This window comes from Typopeltis vanoorti, chromosome 7 (assembly GCF_054136105.1).
Source record: "Typopeltis vanoorti isolate ZY-2024b chromosome 7, IOZ_Tvanoo_1.0, whole genome shotgun sequence".
In the NCBI taxonomy this organism is placed as follows: domain Eukaryota; kingdom Metazoa; phylum Arthropoda; class Arachnida; order Uropygi; family Thelyphonidae; genus Typopeltis; species Typopeltis vanoorti.
Window position 1 is genome coordinate 83,792,348 of NC_143555.1, and position 17,859 is coordinate 83,810,206.

Sequence of the window (17,859 nt, forward strand, 5' to 3'; positions counted from 1 at the left end):
TTTGAAAGTAGACAAGTGTAATTTAAAGAGTGATAACCTTAGGACGTGTGAATATAAGGTGATAATGTATGTTTACTAGGTTTTAATTAAGAGAGTTATGAGGATCTTATGTGTGAAGTAATATAGAACAGCTCTATTGTTAATCATATGTGAATTATGAGAATTTATTGTTTGTAGTTGATAATTATGATAGCACATAAATTTGTAGTTTAGAAATGATCTTTCCCAGACTTCCATGAACTGTATATATGTTAGTATGTTAAATAAATCTTTTGTTTACTCTGATTCAGTTGTTTGTTAGTACTATCCGATGCACCACTTGCTAAATATGCAAACCTAAGCGGGAGATTTGAGTAGTGGGTCTATGGTCACGATTGCACAGTTGTTAATCACTGAGGTACAGCTGGGTATTCACTTCTTGTTTAAGATTTTCTCCTTTAAACTAATTGTACTAAGTGGCACAGCGATAACAAATAAATGTCTTAGGATTTTATGAGAAGAAGAACCTCAGAAGCTTTGTTGCATTTGGATTTTGGCTCTACCCCAGGGCAATTCCTTTTGTACTTAGATAGTACCACGTGACAACAAGGTGCGAATAAACATAATGAGCATAGATATCAAAGTTATTAAGAAAAGGTGACACAACAGCATCACTGTAATATTTCTATTTTTCATCGTTATATCTCTATATTTCTTTATTTTTATGTTTTCTAAGTATGATATTGGCTGTCCAAACTGTATGGCCAAAGTAGAATAGCATGCACAGCATATACCCTGGCCTATTATCATGTTTCTATGTATCCACATTACCTTTCTGCTAATTGTGCCCCTTAAACTTGCTTTTGTGACAAAATTGAAATACCAAGAACAATAACTAATTAGCTTATTTATTTCTTGGGATCTGTTTTCTTTCCACTGTGTTACAAGATGAATGAACTGAAGTGGTTTTCTTTATATCCTTAGATTTTATTACTTATTTTCTGCTGTCCACATAAAAGGATGCACCTGGTTGAAAATGTTCAAATAAGCTGTGGTATTTAGCATCACACCACTAATATTAGGGGATCTAACGTGTGCCAAGATAACACTTTCCACACCATTCTATCACCAATATAAGCCTACAGCATTGCCATAGCATGATGGAAACAATAAGTGGAAGAAATGAAATTAGACTATAAGTCTTATGAGGTGTGCCCTATATGGGTGATGTTGGCTAACAGTAGTTGTTAGATGCTCCTCATAAGACTTTAATTTTTATATAGTCTAATTTCATTTCTTCCACTTATTGTTTCTTGTGTGTTTTTGTGCACATTGTTGCAGTTTTAACATTATATATTCCTGAATACGTCTCTGTGACAGAGACAAAATATTGAAACGATTCCCTGCTTGCTGCTTAATTATTTCTCTTTGCCATTAAATTATATTATGAATGACACTACTCCTATCAACATGCAGCAGCATCTACTGCCCACAAATAGTACTGTTCATACTTCTCTCATCATACCCATGTCCTGCTATCAGCAGAGAACAAATGGAATTAGGATTTGTAAGAGTAGGTGACTTTTTTTTTTGGTAGAAGCACACCGGCACTTAAGTGTGCTTAACTGAAGAAAATGATATTCAACAGACTCTCTGCTGCTATATCCCATTCATATAACATATAACAAACAAGCCATTTTTGTAATCCTCCATTAGCCACTCATCTATTCAACAAGCTGCTGTTGGACCATTCTTTGTACAGCGCACACAAAATACTATTTGTGGGCAGTAGATGCCGCTGCATGTTGATAAGAGTAGTGTCATTCATAATATAATTTAATGGCAAAGAGAAATAATTAAGCAGCAAGCAGGGAATCGTTTCAATATTTTGTCTCTGTCGCAGACATATTCAGGAATATAATGTTAAAACTGCAACAATGTGCACAAAAACCTACAAGAAACAATAAGTGAAGAAATGAAATTAGACTATATAAAAATTAAAGTCTTATGAGGAGCACCCAACAACTACTGTTAGCCAACGGGACACCCCTCATAAGACTTATAGTCTAATTTCATTTCTTCCACTTATTGTTTCTTCTGTGTTATTACAATTTTAACAGTGTATTTCTGAAGATGTTTCTGTGACAGAGACGACTTAATTCTTTCTCTTTGTACTATAGTTATTCCATTGAATTGTATTATGATTGTAAATTGGCACCTAAGCCTAAATATGCATAGTAGTGTCATTGTGTGTTGTAATTGGAGGATTAAGTGGAAGAGATGGTGTAGTAGAATAGAACAGTGTACCCTCCTATGATGAGTTCTTACATTCCCTTGGGGGGAGGGTCACAATAATAATATATTGATGAACTTGAATAACCCATGAGGGTGGCAGTTTCTGATGCCTTACATTACCATTGGCATCAACTATCATACCATGCTAAAGGTCTCTTAGGTACTGCTGATCAACTATTGCCCTGAACTGACTACATACACACAATCCCTGAGTACATGTAATGTAGGCTAAGAGGTCAGCTGGATCTAGATTGGCAAAATCAATACTGGTGGGCCTCTAGGTCAGCGCTTCCCAAACTGTGGGCCCCTTGGGGGCCATTAGTTTTGTTGAGGAGGCCGTGAAATAATGAAAACAAATTTAAAATGTTTTAAGACCATGTCAAATGTGTATGTAAGATGCTAAAAATGTAATATTTGCATTTGATTTTTGTAATATTCGCTGTGTATGTTTTGTATTGAATATAAATACAATAAATATTACAATAATATATGTCTGTTACAATTTTTTTCAGATGGGGGGGATGAAATATTTTAATTTTTCCAAGGGGGGGGGGCCTTCACATCCAAAAGTTTGGGAAGTACTGCTCTAGGTAATGGAAAAGCTGACTGCCACTGACTTTCTCCATTATTTCGGAGAGGAATGAGGTAATCACTAATTAACTGGAGGGACTCTAGGTAGTGGAGAAGCTGAGTGTTGACGGCTCTCCATTATTTTGGAAGTAAAAATGAGTAAAAATCATTGTAGAGATAATAAATGACAGGTGTTAGGTGGAAAAGCACATTTAATTACAATTGGAGAGAGATGCCCTGAGGACCAGAAGACTTTTTTTTTAGTTGCAAGTTTTAGTATTCTTTCCTTTGGTTTGTCCTATTTGGCTAATCACTTCTCATAATCTGAATTGGAGAGAGAGAGAGAGATGCCCTGAGGACAGAAGGCTTTTTTTTTTGTTGCAAGTTGTTTAGTATTCTTTCCTTTGGTTTGGCTTGCTTGGCTAATTTCTTCTCATAATCTGATTCCTCCTTTCTTACAGTGCTGGTCACCTTTCTTGCCTGTGCCTTATACTGCTCTGAGCTTTAATGATCACCTTTCTCCATACCCTCCACAATATTTTCTTTTTTTTTGAAGCTCCTATTTAATGATTACACATCCATCTCCTACTTGATTTATCCTCCTGAATACTGTATGCCTTGGATGTGCAGTTGTGATATTGCTTCCTTGACCATCTACTATGTACCACTATTCTACATAGGACAATCTGGCTTTCCTTGGTTACGCAGATCATCTGATTGTATGACCAGATCCAGCATCTTCAAAACCTTGAGTCTCCTCTATCATAAGTTAAGTAATTATCTCTTAATAGGGCTTTTTTGTTATATATCTGATCTACAAATGAAAGCATACAATACCTATAGCCATATCAATGGGATGTGCAGACAAGAGGGTAAGCAGAAAAGAGGAATCTGTTTACTTTTTTTTTTTGAACAGCTGAAGGTTAATCTTTAGGGAAGACAGAATGAGAGAGACTGTTCTAAAGAACAGAGGCAGATGGGATGAAAGAGGATGCAGAGATGGTTCAGCAAGGTTGGAGGCCATACTGTAAGTAGGAAATAAATTCCACATGGGCAAATAAAGCTGAACTAATTCCATTTTCTTCCAACCATGTGAATCTTTCCTCCTAATAGGTTAATGTCCCTGTAGTCGGTCTCCCCCCCCCCCCCAATAATAATTACTCAGCATGCACTCATCTTCCATATCTTTCCTAGTGTCTCCCTTGGCCTACAGTAGCAACCAACTTATATTTGTCCAAATGGCCTCTGCCTCACTGTGGATTGTCCATGAAATGAACTGCATTCCACATTCTTGCTGTCTTGATGATCTAGTTTATGGCTGCAACCCATCTTGTTTTCATCAGCAGCAGTAGTACCCCTTCTCCTATTCTACTCTCTCTCTCTCTCTCTCTCTATCCTTCCCTGAAAATACCATACCCCCCCCCCTTTCCATCTCCATAACTACGTCATTTGCTCTCAGCCAAGTCTCTCTAATGCCTATAAATTTTGGAAAGGTTGCACCATAACTCCTCTGTCTTATTCCTGATATTTCTGGCATTAGTATATATAAATTATAATATCCTCCCAACTCCCTTTACACCCTGTATCAACTACCTTATCAATTTTGTCATTTGAGACACTAGATTTCTTTCAGTCATCTCCTGTGTGTTAGTACACACACTTGCCCCACCACCAACAACTCTAATTTTCCTGACTGCACTTCCACAATCCTGGTTATGCTTACTTAAGACACGTTACTTTAAATCCATTTAAGTGCAATCCATCAAACTGCACACCATTCCTTTTGTACAACCTACATAATAATTCATTTACAATCATTGCCTGTCTTCTCAATTCACCTCGATCACAACATGGCAGTATACTTACAATCTTTACTTTCTCACTCTTCTTTTTTTTGATTCATTGAAAATACGTTTATATTTTCACTCATAATATTTTTCATCTTTCAAGTCATTATTGCCTGTCAAAACAATCAAATCTTACATTTTTGCATCCTGACAGTTTTTATTAATATTATTAATTTTTACACCAGGGAAACAAGATTTAGTCATGCACTCACATAGAATCACCATAAAATTTTTTCTCTTTACTCTCCTACCTTGCTTTTTCATATGTTCCTGTTGCATTTCCTTGTACTTTATTTCTTTCTCTTCTCAGCTATACCAAATGACTGATTTCTGCAATAGTTAATCTCATTCTTTGTCCTATAAAGGATTTGGTAAGCACACTGTTTCTTTCTCTGTTTGTTCTTCTGACCAAGAATATTATTGACACCTACATTTTCCTGACTTTTGTCAATATTCTCTACTTCACATATTTTACTCCTTCCACACAACTAACACCCACTCTCAAAACCTATCCTACATATTTGCTCACCAGTCTCACTTGTGTTTCACAAATCTTTTACCTTTTGTAATGAATAGATTTCATGCACACTGCACTGACCAAATTTTTGCATATTAAACTTTTCTAACAAAGACATTTGGCAGCCATTGTTCTATTATGCATTGGTGTCATACCAACAATATCTAGTATAATACAAAATATACACGTACCGGCCACTGAATTAGAAACCTTTATGCAGATGTATGTAAATATCATTTATGTGGCATATACGCAAAATACTTGGTCATGTGCATCACTGTGTTCTAGGCAACTATTTAAGAATGATGCTAGTCAGTAATCAGCAATAGTGATGATCACAATGGGAAACACAAAGGTTCTTTTGGAGTTTGATAAAGGGCTTATTGTGTGTCTATTTGGCTGGAGCTATGATTTTGAAAACAGCAAAGCTGACTGGTTTCTCAAAAGGTGAAATATCCTGGGTGACTAATCAATGAAAAAAAATAACCCACACTTCTTATCTAAGATGTGTAACTATGGTCAGGAAAGAGATTGCAGTCATCTGAGTATGCTCATATGGACAAACAGAACCTCCTCTGTGCAGCAATTGACCAAAGTATTTAATGAAGGCTGTTCTGGATTCATATTTCACTGAACTATGCACAGGAAATTGAAGAGAATCAGTATTGGCAGTAGCTAAAGGAGGTTCATCAACACAGTATTAAATAAAAGTTTCTAATTGAATGGCCAACATGTGTACAACTTTTTCTTAAAAGTTAAACAGCTTCATTTATCACATGCCCATAAAAAACAAATTAACCTAATATAAGGGTGGGATTTTATATTTCCTTCCTATTTAAATTTTTAACAAAAAATAAGATAATTTTCTCATCAATACAAAACACTATATAATTTGTTTTTGTTTAAATTAATTACTTACTTGTTCTGTTGTTCATCTGGAAAGAATTCAAGTGGTGCATAACTGGACTCCATCACAAGCCACCTGAAATATGTATAACATTACAAAAGTACATTAAGAGATAAATCAGTAAAATAAGAAGCATTAAAGAAATAGGACTTCAATTGTGAAAAAAAAAACTAATAGCAATCTAAATGAACTCAAGAAGATAATTCAAAATTAGTCTTTTAAAATGAAATTCAAAACCTTTTTGTTTAATTTTTTTTTCCATGTTTAAGCGAATATAGCAAAAATATAGCAAATCTCAGAAAACACAGCATAGTACTTTATATAATTACTGTCACCAATTCTGTTGTAATATTATGACATCATTTTGCAAACTTCACACAAATTCCCCAATAAAGTTTTATTTTCCAAATTTTTAAACAATTCTTACAAACAGTAATGCAAGTCACATATTACTTTTAATGAATAATATTACTAAATAGCGACAGCCTAAAATCATCATCATCAAATTCCTGATATATACCTTCAAGGGGTGTACAGGATATGATAGCACTACATGAAAACTTATATCATTATTAACTTCTTATCTACAATTTTCCTCCAAATCAGTCTGTTACCTGTCAAGACTCCAACATTATCAGATCTTATATTTCTATCTTCTAAGGCACTTTTACCTGCCAACCTGGCAAAGAACACTTGTTTTGCTAATCTTTTCTCTCCCATTCTGTTTAAGTGACCATACCACCTGAGATTAGCTCTGCTAATGCATTCCTGGATGCTGACAATGACAAGTTCTTTCCTAATATCCTCGTTTTTAATATGATATTGACATTGATGCCATCTGTTCATGCCCCTAATCTTTTTCAGGACTCCCATATCTGCAGTCTCTAGTCTTTGATCAAGAGTTTTACTTCTGATCCAGCTCTCAGATCCATAAGTTAAAATTGGCTTGAATACTGTCTTGTATACAGCTAATTTAGTGTTCTGACTAATTTCTCTCTTATTCCATATAAATTTATTCAGTTGACTTACTACCATACCAGCTTTGTTGATTCTGTAGTCTACTTCCATATTTAATTTACCATCTTCACTAAAATCATGCCTAAGTAGCTGAAATGTTTTACTTGTTCTATAGGTTCTTCATTCATAATGGAGCTGATATTTTCAATGTCTCTGCCTATTTTCATTGTCTTTATCTTTTTAATGCTGACCTTCATACCATATCTATTAAAAGAGGTACACCACTGGGCACCTTAAATCTGGCATATTCACACCCACTGTAAACCACTTTTCGATATCTGTCTGTCAACCATCCCCTGATCCAAGTGACGAGTTTATATTCTGATCCAATATTCTCCACTTTATGCAACAGCCTTTCGTGTGGTATTCTATCAAATGCCTCAGAAAAAAATCCAACATTATCATAGCATATCCATTCCCTTTATCCAACTCAGCCATAAATATTGTTATAAAATATGAGCAAATTGCTAAAACATGACCTTCCTTTAGTAAACCCATGCTGTTCGTTGCAGAGTATAGCATGTTTGTCTATCCATTTCTCTATGCAAGTTCTTACCAACTTTTCTAAAATCTTCACTACTACACTAGAGATACTGATAGGTTGGTAGTTAGATACATCAGTTTTTGCACCACTCATGTACAATGGAACTATCATATATTCCTTCCATTCCTGAGCTGAGACTCAAGTTATACAAACATATGAAAGGCATAGCCAATTCGGCTGAACATTCCTTCAGCAAATGGGCTGATATTCCATCTGTCCCTATAGATAAATTCTTATTCAGGTTATGCAACAGCTCTTCAACCTCATTTTCATGAACTTCTAACTCTTCGTCCAATGTAGCAGTAGCACTGTGCACTCATTAACTGACCAAACTCATTAGCTTCTGACACTCGAATACCATTTGCATTCAATAAAGTTATTCTTCCACATTCATTCTTTCTTTTGCTTGCAGCATAACAATAAAATTCTTTTGGATCACCTTTAGCTTGTATGGCCAATTTCTTTTCGTACTCCAATTTAGCTTTCCTCACAATAGTCGCTACTTTTCTGGCCTGAGCTTTATATATTTCATAACTCCTCTCACTCTCATCCTCACAATATTCTTTCCACATCATCATCTTCTTGTGGATCTCTTGCTTAATAAGGTTGCACATCCATTTCACTCCCAACCTATTTATTCTTCAAACACTAGGGATACATTCAGATACCACCTCATTTAAGCACTTTTTCAAAGATTCTCATGTGTTGCTGACATTTTTCCCATTCAGTAACTGATACCATGGGACCAAAGATAGTATGCTCCTAAGTTGATCATAATTTCCAGCTTTGTAGTTCAGCATGTAACCTGTTTTAATCGAAGCATCAATACAATTAGATACTTCCCAAGAAAGTACAGCATGATCACTGTCACCAATTCGTGATAAGATAGCCATATTCTTGAAAGAGACCTCCCCCCCCTTCTGATGCTATGAGCAAATCCAACACCCTTTGACTTTGAGTTCCTTCTTTCACATGCTGCTTGAGAAAGTTGTCTCATAACAATTCAATAAATTTCTCTTCTTTCTTATCATGGGATTTTTCTTCTACCCAATCAATGTTTTGAAAATTAAAGTCACTCATAATGATTATTCATTTGGTACCCATAAGGCTAAACTGGCAATGCATTTCTTCGTCCCCTGCAACTGAACCATCAGGTCTGTAGCAACATTCCACCATATATTTCATTCTGTTAACCTCCGCTTCAAACTCACTGCTACATGGGACATTGTTTTCTTGTGTTTCTACCTTAACTGGACTTAAGTCATCTGATATCATTAGTAGCATTCTTCTCCTATCTGTCCTGTCATTCCTAAAAATAGTATATCCATAACACACTTGATCCCGCTTGCTATATCTGATTCTGGTAGCCAGGTTTCACTAATGCCAACAATCTCAGGCCACATCATATTCAATAAAGTAACGAACTCAATCCCTTTGTTTCTAATGCTCCTGGCATTTGTGTATAGACATAATAAATTACCACCTAGCCTATTCTATAATTAGATATGCAATCTATTTGATCTTGTTATAGAATTTTCTCTTTTCCCTTCCCAGACATACTTAAAAAGTCCAAACCCAAAACATATTTTTCTATCTCTTCACCACATATAACCATGTTTGAAGACATTCATATCTTTATCACGTTTGCATACCATAGTTGAAATTTCACACACATTTTTCCCATTCCTCCATTGATGATCTAGTTTCCCTGCATTAGGTCTCATATCAAGAAGTAATTTCTCCAGGCTTCTGATGCTAAATGAATTCAAATGCAGGCCATCCTTCTTATACAAGTCTTTTCTGCCATCAAACACACAACACACATCTAAAAACTCACATCCATATCTTCTACACAATATGCATGTGAAATTATTTGCTATCATTTTCCTATTATAATTCGTGACAAAGAATTACATTTATTTCAACTTCAACAATAAAAAAAGTGGTGCTGATAAAACAAATGCTAAACATGTTTCAAAATTATACATATTGTTATGTTATCTGGGCATGAAAATCACATACTGGGATGAGGGTTAAAGTAGGAATGGTTCTGAAAAAGGGACAGCAAAAGAAATGGTGTAGTTCAGTGAGAACACTACTATTCCAGAAAGAAATATATACAGTATAGCTATAACTGAAAACATGTATTATTATTAATAATAATAAAAGCTATGCATTTTATCTGTTGGATTTTTATTTAAAAATTGAGATGCAGTTTAAGAACTGCAAAAAGAGTTAGAGATTCTTAAATATCTTAACCATGATATCATGGGGACATCATAGTTCATAAAAAAATACAGACTAATAATAAAACCTCATGCACTAATAACAAGAAAATTCATGGTTTAGCATTTATCAGTTTGAGATTTTCATGGAAAAAAAAAGCTAGTTCTCAAATCAGTTTCCAATTGATGTTATTTGCTAGAAATGTATGCCAGTCACCATTTCTATTTCGTAATTTTTTATTTTTTTTATTCTTTGTATTTTAATACAAAGAAACTGACATGAGAAATCTATAATGCATACAGTACATAGTCAACCTGATTAAATACTTATGTAATCAACATGACTTAAAAATCACACAAGTACTTCCCATGTTTTATGGCATGATGATGATAAACTATCAATGCATGTCAAAATATGGCCAGTAATGAAGAACACATGGACTACGGAATATTATTTTAAAATAGAGCAAGACTAATTTTTAAATTGTGGCTGTGCCTACCATATTATCTGCACATTTAGTCATATTAGGGCCTCTTACAAAATTAATAAAATAATATTTCAAAAATATAACTTTTAATGAATTATAAAGAGAGTTCACTGAAAATTCAGGTAATTTGTTTTCTGCAGAACTATTTTTATTGTAAACTGCATTTTTAATTAATAACTGTTTAAAGAACTGCTGGTCAGTGAACTATCTTTTAATAAATGTTTTCGACAATTTTTTTATTGAACAGACCATTCAAGACTTGTCTGCCTTTCCCAGTAATATATCAGGGTGATAGAATATTAAGGTTTTCCTGTAATTCTGAAGGGTGCTACATAATTCTACTGTTAATTGCTCTTATCTTTTAAGAGCAATTAACTAATCAAAATGTCAAGATTCAATAAAGATGCTCTACAGGTGAATGACTTCCCTTTCATATCTAATCAAGATTCAATAAAGATGCTCTATAGATGAATGAGCTTGCCTTTCATATATAAATGCAATAAAATAAGTATCTGACATACCTACAGTTCAACCTCTGTCCTTGGGAAATAATTCCTTTACATGATTGTTCTGCATCTAATAGCACAGCTTCTGCAGTGCGATTAAGATAATAAATTCCTCCAAACACAGCACACAACCTTAAAAAAATTACCCATACTTTAGTAGTGTTCAGAGTTATAATACATGAACTTTATTCTTAACCATAAACATAAATACAAAAATGGAACTGGTATTGAACATTACTTTCATTAAGAATTCAAACAAATTTTGAGAAATATAAGCTGATCCAACAATTTAATTTTCTGGCATATCAATGCACTACTATTATTGCTATCAACAATAAAGCAGCACAATGGATAATGATATACTGTTGAGGTATAAACCTAGTAATTCCAGTTATTTATTTCATGTCTTTGCATGACATTATGAGAACGATCCTTCCTATCATATGTGGACAAAAATGAATAAATAAATAGAAATAAAATAAAAATAAAGAAATTAATTAAATAAATTAAAATAAATAACAGGATCTGAAATATTTTAACTGCATATCACTGTAGAAGTAGTAAGGCAATTATACAAACTGACGTTCTCGCTATCACACCCAGATAAAACAAATATAGTGTTTCAATTTTAATATCATGAATAAACAGATGTAATGATATTAAAACTTTGAATGCAATTCAATTTATTAAAATTAATTTATGTTGTAATGTTACGTGTCATGCTTCATGACTTCTGTAAAGTACAACATTTAACATTACAACTTTATAACTATCTTATAACTCAGAGAAGTAGTAAGGCAATTATACAAACTGACATTCTCGCTATCACACCCAGATAAAACAAATATAGTGTTTCAATTTTAATATCATGAATAAACAGATGTAATGATATTAAAACTTTGAATGCAATTCAATTTATTAAAATTAATTTATGTTGTAATGTTACGTGTCATGCTTCATGACTTCTGTAAAGTACAACATTTAACATTACAACTTTATAACTATCTTATAACTCAGAGAAGTAGTAAGGCAATTATACAAACTGACATTCTCGCTATCACACCCAGATAAAACAAATATAGTGTTTCAATTTTAATATCATGAATAAACAGATGTAATGATATTAAAACTTTGAATGCAATTCAATTTATTAAAATTAATTTATGTTGTAATGTTACGTGTCATACTTCATGACTTCTGTAAAGTACAACATTTAACATTACAACTTTATAACTATCTTATAACTCAGAGAAGTAGTAAGGCAATTATACAAACTGACATTCTCGCTATCACACCCAGATAAAACAAATATAGTGTTTCAATTTTAATATCATGAATAAACAGATGTAATGATATTAAAACTTTGAATGCAATTCAATTTATTAAAATTAATTTATGTTGTAATGTTACGTGTCATACTTCATGACTTCTGTAAAGTACAACATTTAACATTACAACTTTATAACTATCTTATAACTCAGAGAATAATTGCATTGCTGCAATGAACCTCGACGTGTAAACCTAAGGACGTCATTTTGCCTCTTTACAAGGCTTTGATAAGCCTTCATTTGGACTACTGCATGGAAATCTGGTCTCCTGGTTTCCATGGTGATTCTGATAAAGTGTGCAGACACTAGCACACAGGAGAAAGAGGAGGAGGAGGAGGGATATGATTGAGACTTACAAACTAAAATTCAGAATAACCCTGAAAGGGTTATACGAAATTTTTCATTTTATGGAGGATGGGAAAAGGATGCAAGGTCATCCATCGAAGTTGAGAAAGAATGCTGTCAAGATGGAGATTAGAGCTAGATTTTTCTCTCATAGATTAGTGGTGATTGGAATGGATTGCCTTTGGATGTTGTGTGTGCAAGTAGCATGAATGAATTTATGAACAGGTATGACAGCTTGCAAAGAGTATGCCTCCCTCGATAAGTTTCTGAATCCCTGGAGGTTTCTCTTAATAATAATAATATATATACCACATCTTAAATTCACTTACATCAGAGTATGGAATCTCTTTACACAGAGCGATATTTCACTAGAATATTTCACATAGAATACTGTATATGTTTGGTGCATCATAATGCCAGCTTAAGTTTGAAAAAACTTTGAATGCAACTCATCATCATCATCAAATTCCTGCCATGTACCCTCAAGGGGTGTACAGGATATGATAGTACTACATGAAAAAAATTACATCATTACTAACTTCCTATCTACAATTTTCCTCCAAATCAGTCTGTTACTTGTCAAGACTCCAACATTATCAGATCTTATATTTCTATCGTCTAAGGCACTTTGTACCGTATCAATCCACCTATATCTTGGTCTTCCTCTGGGTCATTTTGCTGCCAACCTGGAAGAGAACACTTGTTTTGCTAATCTTTCTTCATGCTTAAGTGACCATACCACCTGAGATTAGCTATGCTAACACATTCCTGGATGTTGACAATGTCAAATTCTTTCCTAATATCTTCGTTTTTAATGATGCCATTGATGCCATCTGTTCATGCCTATAATCTTTCTCAGGACTCTCATATCTGCATCTGCGGTCTCTAGTCTTTGGTCAAGTGTTTTACTTCTGACCCAGCTCTCAGATCCATAAGTTAAAACTGGTTTCAACACTGTCTTGTATACAGCTAATTTAGTGTTCCGACTAATTTCTCTCTTATTCCATATGAATTTATTCAGTTGACTTCCCACCATACTAGCTTTGCTGATTCTGTTGTCTATTTCTATATTTAATTTACCATCTTCAGTAAAAATCGTGCCTAAGTAGCTGAAATGTTTCACTTGTTCCACAGGTTCTCCATTCACAACACAGTTGACATTTTCAATGATTCTGCCTATTTTCATTGTCTTTTTATTGCTGACCTTCATACCATATCTATTACAACAGCTATTCAATTTAGTCAGAGAATCTTGCAGACTTGTAGCAGATTTATTTAGAAGTACAACATCATCCGCATAAAGCAAAGAGCTGACATTAACATCTCCAATTCTGATATCATGTTTAATACCACTTTCCTTCATAATGTGATCCATATAGATAATGAATAACAGAGGGGATAATGTACATTCTTGTCTCACACCAGATTTAACATTAAACCATCTTCCTGTACTACCTTCAATTCTAACTGCTGACTCAACTCACAACTCAAATAAAGACTAAGTATTGCTTGATATAATGTCCCATTGACACCATATAACTGTAGCATATTGAATAGCTTCTCTCTTGGCACCTTGTCATATGCCTTTTCCATATCTACAAAACTTAAATACAGATCTTTGTTATATTCCCATGCTTTCTCGACTATTTATCGTAAAGTGAAGATCTGATCCTGACAGCCTCTATTTGGCCTGAATCCAGCTTGTTCTTCACCAAGCTTTTCTTCCACAATTCTTCTCAACCGTTTCTCAAGTATACTTGCATAGATCTTGTCAGGAACACTCAGTAGGGAAATACCTCTGTAATTCTTACATTCAGTTTTATTTCCCTTTTTATATATGGGTACTATGAGAGCTCTACTCCAATCATTGGGAATTCGTCCCTCTGTCCAGGCTTTCTGAACTATGCAGTGCAGCCACTGTAAGACTCTTATACCACCATACTTCAGCATTTCTGGTCGAATATCATCTACTCCTGCTGCCTTTCCACATTTTAAACCTTTGATGGCTTTTTCTACTTCAAGTATGGATATGTATTCCTGACTGCATTCCTGGTCAGTGTTTTTTTTACAACTGTGCTGTCATCACTGCTTGTTTCATTTAGCAGTTTTTCAAAGTAATTACTCCATACTTCAAGGATATCTTTTTCTCCCGTTTTCATGTCACCTTTATCATCTCTAACTCCTTATACAGCACTCTTTCCTAAATTCCAAACTTCTTCAACAACCTCCAGAATATTTTGCCACCTTCTTGATATTTATTTTCTATATTCTTGCCAAAGTTCTCCTATGACTTTTGCTTAGCTAGTTTTACACAGTGTTTAGCATTCTTGCATTTGTCTCTGTATTCTCTAAGAGCACAAGCTGACTTATTTGACAGGAACTTTTGATATGCTTTCTTCTTTTCCTTCACTGCCTCTTTAACTTCCTGTGTCCACCAGGGAGTTCTGATTTTTTTATCCTTGCAGACAACCTCACCACATGCCTCTCTGGCAGAATCAATCAATGTTTTCTTCAGAGTTCGCCACTGAATCTTCAAGGTTTGATTCCTGTTCTCAAACTCTTTCATTTTTTCTTCAATAATCTTTGTGTATTTTAGTCTACAGTTCACACTGAGAGCTGCTCAACTTTTATTCGCTTTAAAACTTTCTTACATGTTATTCTTTTCAATATGAAATTCAATTTTATCCTGCTCAAGACTAAATAGTGATCACTTCCAATTTCAAATCCTCTGTACACTCTGGTGTCCTGTACAAGAGAGAAAACATCACTATCAACAATAACATAGTCAATGAGACTTTTCTTATTCCTTGCCTCTTCTCTCCATGTGAATTTGTGCATATTTTTATGTTGGAACATGGTATTAGTAATAACCAGTCCATGTCCTGAGCAGAAATCCAACAGATATTTGCCACTATTATTAGCTTTGCTCTTTTCTCCAAATTTTCCCAAAATATTTTTGTATGTCTCACAATCATTTCCTACTCTGCTATTTAGATCCCCCAACAAGGACACTTTTCCTTTTTCATTGTGTCAGTTGCATTTTCTGAAGCCTCAAAAAATTCCTCCATTTCTACCTTAGCAGAACCTTCTGTGGGAATATAGGCACAAATAAGTCTCATTGTCCAGTTCCCCATTCTCATATTTGCCCACATTACTCTACTTGAGACTGACTGCCATTCAAGAAGATTAGACTCGTATTTTGTGTTGAATACTATGGCTACTCCTTCTTTTCCTTGATTGTCATTGCCTGAATATAACATTTTGTATTTATTGCTCAGAAAGATCTCATCAGTTTTTGTCTTTTTTGTTTCAGTCACCCCTATTATGTCGATCTGGTACTTATCTAATTCCTCAGCTAGTTCCATTTCTTTGCCATTCAGGCTTCTTACGTTGATAGTACCGATCTTTAACTCTGGTGATGTTGAGTTGGGGTGTTTTTTCAGATGTGTTCCAGTAGCTGACTTTTCGCTGTTTGCCCTGGTTCCCTGGCGAAAACAACAGGGGCCTTGTTTCACCGGGTGACGCCCCAGTCGGCATGAATTTTGTCATGTCGTACCATCATTTTTTATTTTGGTTTAACCAATGAGAATACAATTTGGTCAGCTAAATCCCAAATTGCCAGCCCATCCTCATTCGTTCAGTATCCAAGTAGATACCCAACAGGGTGCACCACGAGAAGGTGAGGATTGGACATTAGGTCAGAAGCCCTGGTCGGTTCTTTGCATTCCTTTAAAGGCTATGTGGAGATCTCCTCTCAGTTATACAGCTTTGACCTTTAAGCACACCGAATGCAACTCAATTTATTAAAATTAATATATAAATTGGAAACCATTGCTGCTTTGGTATTTAAATCAGCACATCTTTTCACTTAATAAAATAGTCGAATTCAACGAAAATGTTGAAGTAGTTCAGATTTTTTATTATGTCAATTCCTGATATAGTTCTGGTGTTCTTTCTTTTATATAAGGGTAGTCCTTTTGTGTTTGTCAAATTCACCAAATGTGACATCTTTTTGAACATCTTAATGTCATAATAGCAATACAGTCATACAGTAACTACCATCAATATGGTCATATTAATGGTAGTTACTAATTGCCAGGAGAGCTATAATGGTTATAGCTGAAGTTGATCTCATCCTAGTCAGACTGGTTGAAAGATGGGGGTCACACAAAGTGTAGTACATGCATACACACACACACACACACATAAAATACAGACTCTGACAAGACTCTTAATATGAAGCAGGATTCTTGATCAAACAGAAATGGAAACTAAATATAATAGAAATGAAGTGATATTCTAAACACATAGCCTCTTTGAAAATTAAAGCATCCAACAATATAATAATGATCATAATCCAAGTCTATTCACCAACATGCTCGTGTAGGAATACTGAGGTCAATGATTTCTACAATATAGTAGAAGCAGAAATAAATGAAGGCAATCACACTCAATTAATGGTTATGGGGTAACTTTGTTGCCTCAGTAGGCAAAAGGGTTTTGAAGAGACATGAACTGGACAACTTCAGATCTCACAGGACAAAAGTTAGTTCAGTCTGCACTAAGTAAGTCCCAGGCAGTAACAAATTTCTTCAAGAAGAAACCTAAGAGAGATTATTTGGAAAACAACATCCAAAGGATGTTGTTCTCCAAATAATTTTACAGCTGAAAGTACAAAAACTGTTCAGAAGAAGACAGATATAATAAACAATTTTAATAGAGATCATAAATTAGACAGAAGCACCATTCAAACCTAACTAACAGAAATAAATGGCTTAATAAAAAAGATCATCCTGTTGGATTCTAAATGAAGAGAAATGAAAATTATTAATACTTCTTTCAGAATCCAACATAATCCTCCATGTCAAAGGCAAGACTTGTAAATATTATTTATTGTTTATCTCTTGCTTATAGTGTATTATTCATATAATTGCCTTGAATTTTGTTTATTATTATTTAATAATATAATCTTAAGTAATGTAATAGTAATAATAAGGTTCTGTATAAAAATATTATTCTTTTAATTTACTTTATTATATAATAATATTATAAGAAGCTATGCATGTATGTTATAAAATTTGTCTTTTTCATCATTGAATGTGATTTATATGAACTATGGATTATTTCTTTATTTGTATTTCTGAAAGAGAACGTATATATGTAAGTTTAATGTACCCTATGTGAACTATGATATTTTTTATTTAACATTACTGAAAGAGAAAGTAATTTTATGTAATTCTTCCGATTGAATTTGATTGGCTGTTGTCAAGGAAACGGAGTTAATTTTAGAT

The 17,859-nt window shown here is 34.1% G+C and overlaps 1 protein-coding gene across 1 annotated transcript in view; it reads right to left on the reverse strand.

The window, feature by feature from the left end:
• Rep (Rab escort protein) overlaps nt 1–17,859 on the reverse strand; it is a 246,581-nt gene that overhangs the window by 65,331 nt on the left and 163,391 nt on the right. The window contains exons 10-11 of the mRNA XM_090395371.1: nt 10,911–11,027; nt 6,128–6,190 (exon numbers count right to left, since the gene is read on the reverse strand). Of these exons, the coding sequence (XP_090251497.1) occupies nt 6,128–6,190; nt 10,911–11,027 (180 nt within the window). The remainder of the gene's footprint in view (nt 1–6,127; nt 6,191–10,910; nt 11,028–17,859) is intronic.